General features: G+C 35.8%; 1 protein-coding gene and 2 long non-coding RNA genes across 4 annotated transcripts; 2 read left to right on the top strand and 1 right to left on the bottom strand.

The window, feature by feature from the left end:
• The first annotated feature begins 4,063 nt into the window (after positions 1 to 4,063).
• On the top strand, positions 4,064 to 7,255 carry LOC120075142 (WD repeat protein). Its single transcript, XM_039028316.2, has 2 exons — positions 4,064 to 4,551; positions 6,713 to 7,255. The coding sequence occupies exons 1-2, from the start codon at positions 4,126 to 4,128 to the stop codon at positions 6,920 to 6,922; spliced, it is 636 nt and encodes a 211-aa protein (XP_038884244.1). The 5' UTR covers positions 4,064 to 4,125; the 3' UTR covers positions 6,923 to 7,255.
• Positions 7,256 to 8,435: 1,180 nt separating this feature from the next.
• On the top strand, positions 8,436 to 11,165 carry LOC150036700 (uncharacterized). The gene is made up of 2 exons (XR_016529228.1): positions 8,436 to 9,907; positions 10,449 to 11,165. It is a non-coding gene; the product is annotated as an uncharacterized LOC150036700 (long non-coding RNA).
• A 236-nt stretch (positions 11,166 to 11,401) lies between these two features.
• Positions 11,402 to 13,319, bottom strand: LOC150036699 (uncharacterized). 2 transcript variants are annotated; one of them, XR_016529227.1, is made up of 3 exons: positions 12,463 to 13,274; positions 12,306 to 12,375; positions 11,402 to 11,629 (listed from the first exon to the last, which is right to left on the bottom strand). It is a non-coding gene; the product is annotated as an uncharacterized LOC150036699 (long non-coding RNA). The 2 variants fall into 2 exon arrangements; XR_016529226.1 differs by having other exon boundaries at positions 11,402 to 12,375; positions 12,463 to 13,319.
• Positions 13,320 to 14,808: the final 1,489 nt, after the last annotated feature.

Here is a 14,808-nt window from a genome sequence, read left to right as displayed (position 1 = left end):
GGTAAAGCCCGAGCCACAACTTTAATCAACATCACTTTACCTCTAACTAAAAATAAGGATCCCTTCCAAGTAGCCACTACTCTTTGAAATTTCTTTCATAGGGCTCGAAAATCCCAACATTTGTCCCTGGATGGGCGAGAAGGTAGGCCAAGATAAGTTCCTAAATCCGAAACAACTTTAACCTGCATATAACTCCTCAGATTAGCCTGACAATAGGGGGAGTATTAGAATTGAACAAAACAACATATTTATTAAAGTTCATGCGTTGACTCGATGCCTATTCATAAACATGGAGAATTTCCTTCGCTCGATTTCAAATCTCAGGGAAGGCTTTTCAAAACACTGAGCTATCATCCGTTAAGAATAAATGTGAGATACTTGGACTGTTCCTTGCAATCTTGCAACCAATGAGATTTTTGTTCCTCCTCTCAGCGTTAAACAATGAAGACAAGCTTTTATCACATAAAAAAACAAACAAGGAGATAAAAGATTACCTTGCCTTAACCTATGGTTGGGGAGAAAAGTAGGAGAATGGTTGCCATTACTAACACTGAAAAACTCACTGTAGCCACACAATCCATTAAGTGATTCACTCATAAAGGGTGGAAACCCATATTTAACATTAAGATCTCCAAAAACCTCCACTCCACCCGATCGTATGCTTTACTCATATCCAACTTAACAATTGCCAAACCAACCTTCCTAAGTATTTTGTTCATAATATAATGTAGACATTCTCGACTAATAAGAATGTTGTTAGATATAAGTCTACAAGGGATAAAAGCACTCTGAGGTTTTGAGATCACTTAGGGAAAGACATGCTTCAATCTATTAGCCATAACTTTGGCTACCAGCTTATACACCACATTACACAAACTTATAGGTTGGAAATCAGAAGCCTCGAGTGATTTCTTGGGGACAAGAACAATAGATGTATTGTTGAACCTTTTCATATAAGCTTTTTCATTCAAAATCTCCAGACAAGCACTGACTGACTTTCCTCTAACCTCATTCCAAAAATTTTGATAAAACAAAGCTGGGAATCCCCACGAGCTATAATAAGACCCATTTGAAACAGTGTACCCTTCACTTCATCCTCTATGAAATTCTACAACAAATAAAAGTTTATCTTTTCAGACACACAGGGATGAATAACTTCCAAAACTTTGCGAAATACTAAATAAAAATATCCTCCATCTTCTCATTTCGAGTAACCCATCTTCTAGAACAATCATTTATCCCCCTGATAAAAAAATTTTCTATTGCTGCATAGAAGTCTTATGACGAAACCATTCGGTATTCCTATTGCCCCATTTTAACCAGCATTCTTTGGATCTGTTTAACCATGAGTTTATCCTCTAGTTGTTTCTCTAACCCATGAATAAGTTTAAAATCTAGGCCAGATGGGTTATCCATTGTATGCTGGATTTGGTCCCAAAGGCGAACCAACTCATTTGAGTAATTTTGCGGTTTGGATAAACCCCAATCCTGAAGGACTTGGGAATAATTTTGAATAACCCTATGTAAAGTAGGAAATGAGGGATCGATGTTGCTTCCATTCATCACTCTCATGTTTCAACTTTCAACAATAACTTTTTCCACATGCCTCATCAGTTAGCCAAGCATTTTCAAAACGAAGTTATCTCCTATTTGTTTTATTTTGATCTCTACCAGCACCCTTATTAAGCTCAAGACCAATAAGTCGATGGTCCGACAAGTACCAATTGAGATGTCTAACTCGCAGCCATGGAAACTTCTTTGAGAAGCCATCATGGGCCAAAAATCTATCAAGTCTCTTCATAATTGGATTGACATTTATCCATTTGTTTGACCATGTAAACTGAGATCCCATATAACCCACATCTCTCAAACCCACACTAAAGACCACATCTCATAGTCTTTCCATCCCAGGTTTGTTTCGGGCAGAGCCGTCTTTATGCTCACTGCCCCACATAGATTTCATTCAAATCACCTCCAATCACCCAATTAGATTCATCATTGTTATGTAATCGTCTGATCAGTTCACAAGTTACGACTTTGTTCTAACTCTTCATATTACCATATGAACTAGATAATCTCCATAGCTTAAACTCCCAACATATAGAGCAATCGATATGATTTTTAAAAAACAACTTGATGTTTATCTCTCCCACTCCTACTAGACTCCACAGTAAAACAACTCTCGAATTGTAGCCAACTTTTTACATTTTCCATCTTTTAACACCACACTTTGTTTTCGATAAGAAAATAACTAGTGTTTTCTATTGACCACCAAGTCTTTGAGGTCATTAAATGCTCTAGGGCTCCTCGTTCCCCAAGCGATCCAACATAGAATTTTCATTGTATTCGATGAGGCTCATCCTAAGCCTCCACCGATACAATATTAGTTAAACCTGCCTTCTCGACACGCTGCTTCTTTCAAGCTGATGTCTACAATTTATCATCCACCTTCACTTCCTCATTCAATTTTCGCTTCCCTTTTGTCGAGAATAGTCCATAGTTGGACATTTTGGTTTGTGGAATTTGCGATGTCCCCGTTTCTTACAATCTATTGGCCTCACAGATATTCCAACTGTTGAATTTCCTACTTCTACATGCTCCCTCTCCATACTAGTCTCCTTCTCCCTTCCACCATTTTCTCCTCCCTTTACCTCCATACTCTTCTTTTCCCCACCCTCTTGGTCACTACTATCCCCTCTCACCGACCCGAACTACTATCCTTCCCTTTATGCACTACCATTTCCTTCCCTCCAATAATCTTCTCCCCCCCCGATTTGGTTCCTCTTCCCTCTACGCCTTCTCTCCTCCCCATGCCTATTAGTCCTTCTTTGTATTCCCCGACCCCTACCCTCAAATCCTCTCCCTCTTCTACCATTCGACTCACACTTTCCCTCTTCTTTATTTCTCGTTAAATCTATTTTATTTTGTTTACTCACACTTTTATCATTATTTTCATGCAACGAAACAAATATAATAAATATGTTTCCAAAATGGATAGCACAAATGCTCTAAAATTCAATTCATTTGAAAAAAGAAAAATCATTTGAAAATATCTAGAATTGAACGAGTCCCAACCAAAATATTAAAAAAAAAAAAACAAAAATAATATAACCATTTTTTTAGAAGGGCAATGAGACCAATTGTCCAAGTAGAGTGTAGAACAAATAAGAGTTTTTTGTATGGATGATCTCTTTTTGGGGGGCCAAAAGAAAAATGGATACCTTTTTTAAATTGAATGAAAAGTGTCTTCTGCTTACGTTAGTACCTTGTGAATTTATTTATTCGACCTTGAAAACATTCACACGCTATGATTCACAAGTTTTCTTGATACTTAATACTCGATCCTTGCTCTTCAATCCTCGATACTTGATGCTCTATGCTCTATGCCCTATATTGTATGCTCTAAGCTATATACTAGCTACTTGCTACTCGATCCTCGATCCTTGATACTCGATGCTCGATGCTTTATACTCTATACTATTTGTTATATGCTCTATGCTATATTAGCTACATGCTACTCGATCCTCGATCCTCGATACTCTATGCTCTATGGTGTATGCTCTATACTTGATTCAGAAGTTCACTTGAACCAATGTCTATTGTGAAGTAATAAGGGTAAAGTAAAGATAGAGAGATGGAGTAAGATTCATACCTTTAAAGACTTGGCCACCTAATAGTGAAATTAACGTTCATGTCCAATCCATGGAGGTTGGCATTTGGGAGTAGTGAAATTGTACGCGAGCAGTGGAGTGACTGACGTTCGGGAGAAGAGGTCGGCATTTGCGTGGAGTGCTTGACATTTATGTGGAGTGACTGACGTTCATGTGGAGAAGAAACGCAGAAAAAAAAAAGAAAAAAAAAGAAATGCAATGAAATACACAAAAGTAAAACAAAACGGAAAAAGAAATGCACCAGAAATGCAGAAAAACAGAATTGCGGAAAAAAAGGAAGATAGAAGAAGAAGAAACTCGGAAAAAAAGGAAAAAAGGAAAAAAAACGCTGCAAAACAAAAATAGAAGAAAAATGCATTTAAGGTTTAAATGGTAATTTCATACCTTGATGAAGGCCAAAATTTATTAATTTTCAAAAGGATACCCATATCTCATTTTTTTCCTTTGGGCATCTATGCCATTTTCCCAACAAATAAAGTTTCACAACCGTACATCAAAAACAGGGCGCCAAATGGATCAGAGCGAGAGCGAAATCCGAGAAGTTGAAGATACAAGCTCGAAATCGGAGCTGCAACCTCTTCTTGAGAGCCAGAATCCGAATCCGAACTCCAAAATTGTGAGGACGAAGGTTCCGGAGGTTGAGATTCATCTTTATCGCCAGGGCAAAGGTCCGATCGATGTGTTTAAATCAAGCCTTGGTGGTTGGGACCAAGACCAGCTTGAGGTCCGAGATATTCTGGAAAAATACGGGTTCAAATCCGTATTCGCCTTTAAACCTGACTCCGGTCGTGGCGTCCCGATTCGATTCAACCCTAGAAATGGCAGGTCTATACTGACTTACAGAGATGGAGCCGAAATTTTCATTGACGGAGAGCCAAAGGTAAAGGTTCATTCACTGTTCTATTAATTTCGATTTGCAAATTTGATCCATCTGGGGTTTTGGTAACTGAGGATGGAACTGGTTGACCAAAGTCAAGAAAGCGGAAGGAAAAATATATATACAGATATGCGTTTTTTTAAGTGTTTGAATTTGAAATTTAGTTTGTTGCATTACCGTTCGATAGAATTTTTGCTGTGGTGGGTGTTCTTCTGCTGTTTGTTTAATGATATGTATCAATGCATTTGAGTTTTCTTTGGTTGGAGTTGAGGTTTAGGAATTGAAGGTCATGATGATAAGAATTATAAGATAATATGACATGTTTTTATGAATTTCGTAATTGATGATATGTGGGTGTAAGTTTAGGCGATCGCTCTCTAAGCTTATCCTTCAGCTGGGCTTTCACTCAAAGCAGAATTGAAACGAACTGTAAGAGCCGATTGAGACTTGGAAATTTATTCCTGAAGAATAGCAAATGATACAATGCGATGAGAGTTCCTAGGTTCATGGAGATATAGCTTATTGGTTCTGGGACAAGGTTGTATCTGATGAGTATGGACTTCACTTCAATATTTCGGATGCTAGTAATGTTGCTAATAGCACTAACTTCTCGAAAGCTATTTTCCAATGTTCCCCGCTTCAATATTTGGTATTGGCACCTATTCAATCCCAGTATATCTTATCCACTGCGCTATGAGGTCCATCCCGGTATACTTTATCCTTCACCTACTTATATGGAGGGTCCTTATTTCAGAATTCACTTCATAGAATAGCCTTATTCGTCTTAGAGATACTCGACCTTCCTTGTATGAACTTCTTTGCATTATCCTTATCCACTAAGATTTAGGATGTTCATCTCTGAGGAGGTGAAGTTATTTTCTTTTCTTGCCAATTATCCTTGGGGAAGCTCCAAACTGCCGATGCCTTTAAGAGGTTGACAACATTTGTGCCTGTGTTATTATGGTGCCTTATTTGCAGAAAGGCATTGGAGGATATGAACCGTATTCTGTTCAGGAGTATGTTAAATAACAGCTCATTTGTGGAGAGTTTTTTTTTTCCAAACGCTCCTTGGTGATGCTGGCTTTGCGCCCTCTTAGATTTGTCATGGTATGATGGAGAAAATGTTTTACATTTGCTGTTTCAGAACAAAAATCATCTTCTTGGATTTTTGCTATTCCCAGAAAGATTTGGTTGTCGATGAAGAAGAGGATATTTTAGAGTATACCAGGATTTTGGAAAATATTGGGTTGCAGTTTACATGCTTCGTTGGACCCACGAGCGAGTTTAGAATGACTTTCTATCAACAGTTTTAAAATAACATTTTTAGAATTTTGGGAGTACTTTTGATCAGTACAGCCAAAATATTACATTAAATTAAAAAAAATATATATTCTTATTAGTTTAAAACACATTTCGCTATAAAGGGCTAAGAAAGAATACGTTCAAGCCATAGTTTGGTTAATATTTGTACAAATGATTTGTTTCCTTTCATACAAGTTTAAAATCATTTGTACACTTGACTATTAGCATACACACAAAATTCCCCGTATCTGTGTGTATGCTATGTTCTAAAGTTTTCAACACATGGCTTCAACGGCATCTGGGATTTACTACTCGTCTTTCTCCTAGGCTAACATCTTTATCTCTTAGGATGGTCAAGAAGTTCAATTGGGGAGGTTACACGTTGTATCCAATGGATCTCAGTTTTCAAAGATTTCGTCTTTCTCAAATTGCCCCAAGATTGTTTTTTCCCCTACGTTTACTTGGCCCCCCTCGATCTTTTCTTGACTGGTATATGTATGTGTGTATATATTTATAATCAAAGTATTATTTGGTTAGAATGGAGCATTCAGGTTTTTGCTGAGTATAGAGTAGTTCTGGGGACGTGACTCTTTCCTCTTGGCTATATCGTAGTTCTATTCCATGCTCTTTTGTTCTTGACTTGTAACAATCCAAGAAATTCTTATTTTTGTTCTTTGCCTATTTGGAGGCTCCTCTTCTTCATCAGTCTGCTAATTTCCATTCATTTCCAATTAGCACGGTAGGTTATTATTAGCAAACTGATGGAGATGAGCACTAATTTTGTTCGATGCTGTTTATATTCATTCTTCTACATCAGATTCAACCAAATGCCTAACTTCATACCTTCATCTCTTTACTGCAGGATTCCCTGATCAAACCGGTAACCAGGATCATTTTCGGCGTGGCAGTTATAACCATTTTGATCACGTTTCTGTCTCGAGACTCACAAGGGTGGATGAAGAAATTTAATATCACTGGGAACTTCCCTCCTTGGATTCTAGCTTGTGTTGTTATCGTTTTTACTCGCTCAAGGAAGAGAACTAGGGACTTGCTTAAAAAGTACGGTTGGTAATCTCATTGTCTAGTCCTTCCTCTACCTTTTTTTTTCTTTTTCTTTTTTTAATCAATCATCCAATAGAAAATGGAAGTAGTTAATCAATATGTTGATTCTAGTTTCTGGATTTCAAACTTCCAAAATAGGAGACAGTATACTGTTCTGTATTGCTAGCGAAAATGGAACATTCTTGGCCCATTGCTATCATAAATTCCCTGCCTTAAATTCGTTCTTTGATATGTGTAGATAAGCAGCCTCTGTTTACGGGACTGAAAACTGGACATGTTTGAGTTTGAGCCATGGCTTTTACTTTTTAGGTTGAATGAAAGAAAACTTTCATTACTTGGGTTATATAATTTGAATTTGCTTGTATAGTTCGTTTCTCATGCGTACATCCAATTCTAAACTTGACAGGTAAATTTAGAATCTGTGTTTGGTAAGGAATTTAAAAACAAGGATTCAATGCAACCGGAGTTGTATATAATGTTATTAGATACGTATTTGGTAGTAGATTCAAAGACTGAATTCTAATTTAAATAGTTGTCTTTGATAATAATTTATAAATCGTGAAACTAGTTGTAGTTACTCTAAATATTAGTTGACAACAAACTATTGTTAATTTATTTATGAACAAGTTTTATCTTAAAAAAAATATAATTACTATATTTTGTAATATTATATAATTAGTAATATATATTTTAATTTTTAAAAAATGAATTGAGTTCATAACATAGTATATTATATTTTTAAATATTTTTTAAATCTTTATTTAATATATTTTTGCACTTCAAACTTTAAAATTTAAAATTTGGATATAATGAAAATATAAACATGTTTTCAAAATTTGTATGGTTTGGATCACAGAATTTGAAAATGATCTTTACAAACAGGATTTAAATTGTTTGCTAAATATTTTTGCTCAGTTCAATGAATTTAAAAACATAAAATAGAATTCGATGAATTTAAACATAAAATAGAATTCAAAATTCCAACCAAATGGGTTTTTAGATATTTGAGTGTCCACTTTTTTTCGCCCTGTTTTTTCCTTCCTCGAAAACCATTGAATTCTCTTCACATTTTTATGTTTTCATTTTTATTTAATTTCTAAAAATAAAGTTTAATAACTCATTTAGTTTGAAGTTATGATGTAACTTTTGGAGACCAAAACAAGGTATGATTGGTAACTGTTTTCTGTTTTTATTTATGCTTTGTTGGGCATTAGAATTTGAACAGAAATTATTTCAAATTCTTGTTTGTGAATGGAACTAAATTGTTTTGAAATCCCTAAAATTAAAATTTGTTGTGTGGATATTCACGAGAAATGAAATAAAAGTATAGCATATTACTTATTTACCCTTATACTTATGCCAACATTATATTTATGATCATGAAATTAAAATTCAACCTATCAATAAGCTTACAAAACCAGGGCTACGCACCCTGTTTCACGTTAGCAGTAGGCTATTCCTCGCTTTTCCTTTTCTCACATTACAACGATCACATAGGTCTTTTAACTCTCTCTCTCTTTTCCTAATTTATTTTTCATATTATTATTATTTTTTTGGTCTAAACCCTAATCACATTCCAAGCTTTTTCGTTCATCAAAACTTCTAGCCACCCTCTCCTTCCCATTATCGTTTCTGCACACACCATTCCTACTCGACGTAGTCGCCAACAGGACAAGAAAAACTTTCATACTTCTTGGGGGTGATATTATAGTCTCAAGGGACGTTAGAGGCAAGAAGTTGGTTATTATAATTTAGGTTATTATAGTTAGGTTATAATAATTTGTGGTTAGGTGTAGATTATTTTAGTTTGAGTTATAATAGTATGTGTTTAGTTTGAGAAGGAAATAGTAAACATGGTAGCAAAGAATAAAAAAATGATGAATGTAAAATAGAACGGAGTGTTGACTATAGGGAGACTAGAAAATAGCTACAAAATAGTATTTACTATGAGGTGGTTATTATAGTCCGTCCCCGCAAAAGTCATCGAGAGGTTCATCCACATGCCATGCCTTCAAACCAAGGAGTGAAAAGGGGCTTCTTTGGAGTATAGTTGATGCCCAATCTCAACAACTTTCTTTAAACTTTTCAGGTTAATATGATTTGATTCTTTGTTTCATTCTTTATTTTGGTTGGATAGGTTATGTTTGATCTTGATTAGATATGATTGAGTTTGAAAGAAAGGATCGATGGAGATCAACCGTGAAAAAAGAAGGTGCAAACTGGGAAACAAACTATTAAAGTTCGAAATCCTTGCAAATCTAGCCAAATTTGCGAAAAATTATTTGGGAAAAACAAGATTTAAAATCATAACCGATTTCAAATTCTTTGATTTTTTTTTAAATTTTTATTATTTTTTCCTCAAACAAGTGAATTCATTTCACATGATAACTGATTTGAAATCTTCCCAAGTCTGGTGGTTCCAAACAGGGGTTAGACAAATAACGAAAAAAGTTAGGGAGGTGGAGTGAAATTTTAGAATGAAAGTTAGAGAACGAAATTTTAGAGGGAAAAGTTAAGAGGGGAGAGTTGAGTTAATCGATAGGTTTAAGAAATAGAGAAGAGTTACGGAGACAAAGTTATATATATGGGAGAAAATAGAAAGAAGCTGACCAATAAGTTATTAAACAATTACATTGTGGTGATTTCATTAGATGTTCCTGACTTTTAAAGTAAATATATGTCTTTTGAATGGAAAATTTCACGACATGGCCCAACTCTCAAAAAAATTTCTATGGATAACCTCTTCCTAAAAACTTATCGATGATTGACGTTGTCCTTGTGAAATACAAAATTTACCCCCAATTTAAAAAACTCTTCAAACCGCACTATGAAGCATCGTTCATCCCACTTTTTCGCTTACATCTTCTCTCACTATGCGATTTTGGCTCTCGTTTTTGCTTTCGTACCTGACTCGTCATTTCCATCTTCATCCTAGCTTTGGCCACCTTCTCGCTGGTCATTTGTACACATTTTCACCGTCGTCGATCTCTGAAAGGTATGTGACTCTTCTCCTTGAATGTATGTTGATATTCATTTAGGATTCTCACCAGTCGTTTAGGATTCGCAAAGGGTTCGCACCTACCATTTGTTAAACGATCTATCAGCTTTTGTTAAATGATCATGTATTCGTTCTTAAGAGATCACTTAGATAATCCTAGGCGACTGTTTAGTATTCTTTAAACAATCGATTAGAGAAACGTAAGCAATCATTTAGAAAAAATGTGCGATCGTTTAGTGGTGTTTACATGATCATTTAGGTATTTGTAATGCGATCGTTTAGTTATTTGTTACGCGATTGTTTAGCTATTTGTAATGCGATCGGTTAGTTTGTTACGCGATCGTTTAGGTATTTGTAATGCGATTGTTTAGTTATTTGTTACATGATCGTTTAGGTATTTGTAATGCAATCGTTTAGTTGTTTGTTATCCGATTGTTTTGTTTTATGTTACGCGATTGTTTAGTTATTTATTATGCAATCATTTAGTTTTTATTATGCGATCGTTTACTTATTGTGGTAATGTATTCGTTTGTTACAGGTTGCTAAGATGGTCGTCCCTGCTGAGAAATATTTTCATGTTACAGTTTCTTGCCAAGCCCACAAAACTGCATCCATTATTAAGAATAAGTTGATAAAAGAGTAGATGATAATGTTTAGGACAACGACCTTTGGTCCACTGTTGGACGTAGATCTATCTTGTATTTAATGGGTAACTTTTTCACCATTTCCTGTTGAGAGAGGTAACGAATGTGAACCCCAGACGTTATATCATTCAACATATTGGGAAGAAGGTAACATTATCCCAAGACGATCTTAATCTAATAACTGGGATATGACCGACCAAGGAAATTGTAGAAAGAGAAACAAGTGGTGAGAGACTGCGACAACTCATTCTTGGACCGAAGGACCTAAAAGATAAAGGATAGTTCTTGCAAGGACGTGGAGAATGCATTCGAGAAGTTCACTTTTACAAATGATGAAGATGCTGTCAAGGTTGCATTGACATTATTTATCGAAACGGTGATGATTGAAAAAGACAAGACCCAATTTGATGTGAAGATATTTGGGATTGTTGATGACCCTGAAGTCTTTAGACATTATGATTGGTCGTCCGTCTTTTTTAAACGTACCTTGAATAGCATGAAGATTATCATGCACGGGAAGAAGGAGGCACATAAGACAAAGAAAGCAAAAAATGCTAATCATGCCTTATATTATTGTATAAAGGGATTTGCATTTGCATTTGCATTCCAAATATGTACATTCGTTTGCATTTCACTTCAATATGTGTGTTAATCCTGTATGTGTAACAAAAGATCCCATATTATAGGCCTGGGCTTATGAAATTTTATCCACGTCAAGTAAGTTTATAGCCACCAAAGTCAGTAAGCCTGTGTAACGACCCGACCCCTTAGGACTTAGGTAAGGTCGTTACTAACGTTCAGTTATTTGAAATAAATGCTAACTAAAACAAGAGAAGTTCAAAAGACATTTATGAAATGCAATTGTTAAAAACAATAATAGGGTACCCATAAATCATAAAGGTTAATAAATACATATGAAAAACAATTCTTAATAATAAGTTTCAAACATCAAAACTAAACATTAAGAGAAACATGAAAAGAACTCTAAATCTCATGATACGGAAGCGTAAAAACTAGTTCCAGTGACACGATCACGAATTCCGCTGTGCCATCGCCGGTGCATCTCTACACTTACCTGAAACATCAACATAAGAAAGAACGAGTATGAAATACTCAGTAAGTAGCCCCACCACTGGGGTCAGGCTAGGCATCTATGTCCTCTAGATACCCGCATATGGCACATGAACACATGAAACAGACAAGAGACTGAGTCTTATCCTATTGTAGTTAAGTATGCCCACAAAACTGGTGAATCCTGAAGGAAACACAAAACTGGTGAATCCCGAAGGAAACACAAAACTGGTGAATCCCGGAGGAAACACAAACTGGTGAATTCCAAAGGAAACACAAAACCGGTGACTCCCGAAGGAAACACAAACTAGTGAATCCCGAAGGAAACACAAACTGGTGAGCATCTAACTAATCAATGAGGATATTCACACAATCTTAACGTGCTAAGATTCAATATTGTACCGTTCTAAAACATACATAAAAATTCTTGATACCATGGCTTCATCACATACACATATTTCTTAATAACATATTATACATCATCCATGTATAACTTACATCATAAATCCACAACATGCAAGTATGCCTCAACACCAGCAGATTAGACATCGACATATGAAAACACATACCATCACATACTAACGATCAAGTACTTAGGTGTGTATGTAAACAAATCAGAATTCGTGCCAGGTCATACTAAAGCCTGGCCCATGGGCAGTTCCAGTAGTAAGATTACTTACCTCGAAATCAAATTCCGATTTTTTAATCCAAGCTAATGATCTCCAACCATAAACCCCTGAACTAAGTCACCTAATACAGAACATAACACAAATTTTAAATTCTTGGAACCAAGATCCATACATACAAATTAAATTTAGGGATCACCAATGAACTTACCCAAAAAAACATGATCAAGCGAGATTTCGACTTAAAATTTCCTCTTAGCAGATTTTAGAACCCAAAGGACGACGACTTGGAACCTCGAGAAACTAGAACCAAACTCTCCATCATTCTAACAACCAAAAGGTGCCTAACAATCAACAACAAGGGTCACAACGCTGGCCAAAAATACTTGCCGAACGAACTCGAATCCCAAGCTGTGCACTCCGAAGTACTCCAATCTTAGATTTGGATTCCAAATATAGAGATAACAAATTTTTAACCCAAAATCTAAATGGGCAATCAAACTAGATCAACCAAAATCTTGCCCAAAAAATAATAAATCGCTTAGTGGTGTAGGCGGGTCCTGGCGACGAACAGGGCTGGTGGCGCTAGAAGCAGCCGGCAGCGACGTAGTGGGCGATGGAGGAGAGACTCGGTTCGGATCTGGGCGGAGGAGGACGTCAGCGGCTCCAATCTGGTCGGGCTGAGAGCGGCGAAGGATTCGGCTAGGCAGAAGCTTACACGACGAGCGGCGGTGAAGTCCAGCTTGGGCTCGGGCGACGACAGTCTGGACGAGCGCTCGATTGGAAGGAAGCTCTCGGCATCCGATCCAGATGTGATCGACTTCAGCGCTCGGGTGGCTCGCGACAACGACTGGAATCAGATCTGGGTGGCGAGAACGGTTAGCGGCGAGGAGGTTGGAACTTCTGGCCGAGGTTGGCGGCGGGAGTGAAAGGCTACGTCTGCGTGAGGAAGAAGGAGGAAGGGGAAAGAAAAAGAGGAAAAAGAAAAAGGAAAGAAAAAGAAAATGAATATATTTTATTTTATTTCCTTCCTATTCTCCTTTATTATTTTTATTATTATTTTTTTCCATTCTCTTTCTTTCCATTTTTAAAACAACAAATCTTGCCCTTGATTTCCAACACCAAACTCCGAAATTAATTTCCAATATTAATTTCCACTTAAATGATTTAAATTCCAACAATTGTACTTAAATGTCCAAAAATGTCCTCAATTAGTAAAAAAAAATTACATTAATACTACTAAAAAGCTGCAATTCCTAGATGGACTTGTTCTTGTGCTCCATCTTATAAATCATTGAGTAAGAATGTGTTTCAGCTCAAAAAAGCAAGTAACCGACTGCTTCGTAATTATTAGCATCTATCATAGTTTCATGCATTTTGACTTACTCATTCGCTTATGTACATACTATTGTTTTGACGAGACTTATATCGAGCGCAAAGGAAATAAGGTACAAGGAGGACTGATTGGAAGGAAGAAGGATTGAGGAGGTGATCCATGATGTCGAAGGAAGAAGATGAAGAGATCGAATTCCATAGTAGAAGTATTGGTGTGAGAACGCCTTGCATCCCACAATTCGATTTTTACATAAACAAGTTCATTATACTAAAACCGAATATAAACATGTAAATTAGCATGCTTTGGGAAAAGATTAGAATCATTCTTACCTTTTAGATTCCCAAGCTTCACGAACAATCCTCTTGAAGTTCCAACGATCTTGATCACAAACGATTTCTTAAACAATCTCAAACATCAAACACTACCACGAGAGTAACCCGTTATTCTCTAGAATTCCAATAGAGGGATAAGTGGTATCCAACTATTGGGAGAGGGAGAGAAAGAGAAGAAAAGGGTTTTGGAGAGTAGAGAGGATTCTCTTTGTGCCTTAGGGAAAATTTTGCACAATAATACTTGTGTGTTATGTATTGTCAGTGCCATAGGGAGGTCTTTATATAGAAAAGGATCAAACCCTTTTCCTAATCCTTTTCCTATTTTCCTTTTCCACAATTAATTAATTAAATAACACTTATTTAATTAATTCACACAATTAAGTATCACTTATTTAATTTAATCTGCACATTAATTAAATAACTATTTATACATTAAATCCAATTTAACGTATATGTATTTAATTATCATAAATATATATGTTTATGTGCAATACTTCTCTATTAATTAATTTTTTGTGAATCTAATTTACTTGAATTAATTAATTGAATCTTATTCAAATATTACTTTCCAATTTAATTTGAATTATAGATCACATACATAATCAATTATATATTAATCTCATTAATATATGGTTTCCTCAAATTAATTTGAATAATTCAAATCATTCTTCTTAAATATCCTCTAGTGAGCTAATTAGGGGACTTGGTGGACCTGTAGATATCTCCAACGATATGAGATTAATTGGCTAAACTCATTAACTAAGTTAATCAATATTCATTAATTGTGGGTACACTCATTAAAGACCTACAGTACTATTCTCACTACAAATATATTTTTGTGTTCACGGATATGGACCAATAACAACAAGTTAAACCTTCACGAGTGTTC

Source organism: Benincasa hispida, chromosome 4 (genome assembly GCF_027475165.1).
Source record: "Benincasa hispida cultivar pf3 chromosome 4, pf3_genome.v1.1, whole genome shotgun sequence".
In the NCBI taxonomy this organism is placed as follows: Eukaryota; Viridiplantae; Streptophyta; class Magnoliopsida; order Cucurbitales; family Cucurbitaceae; genus Benincasa; species Benincasa hispida.
Note: the sequence above shows the minus strand (reverse complement) of the source record. Positions and strands in the feature narration are given on the sequence as shown.

Coding starts and splice junctions, on each gene's coding strand:
- LOC120075142 (XM_039028316.2), top strand. CDS start 4,126: ATGCCATTTTCCCAACAAATAAAGTTTCACAACCGTACATCAAAAACA. Junction 4,552..6,712: donor TCATTGACGGAGAGCCAAAG/GTAAAGGTTCAT, acceptor TCTTTACTGCAG/GATTCCCTGATCAAACCGGT.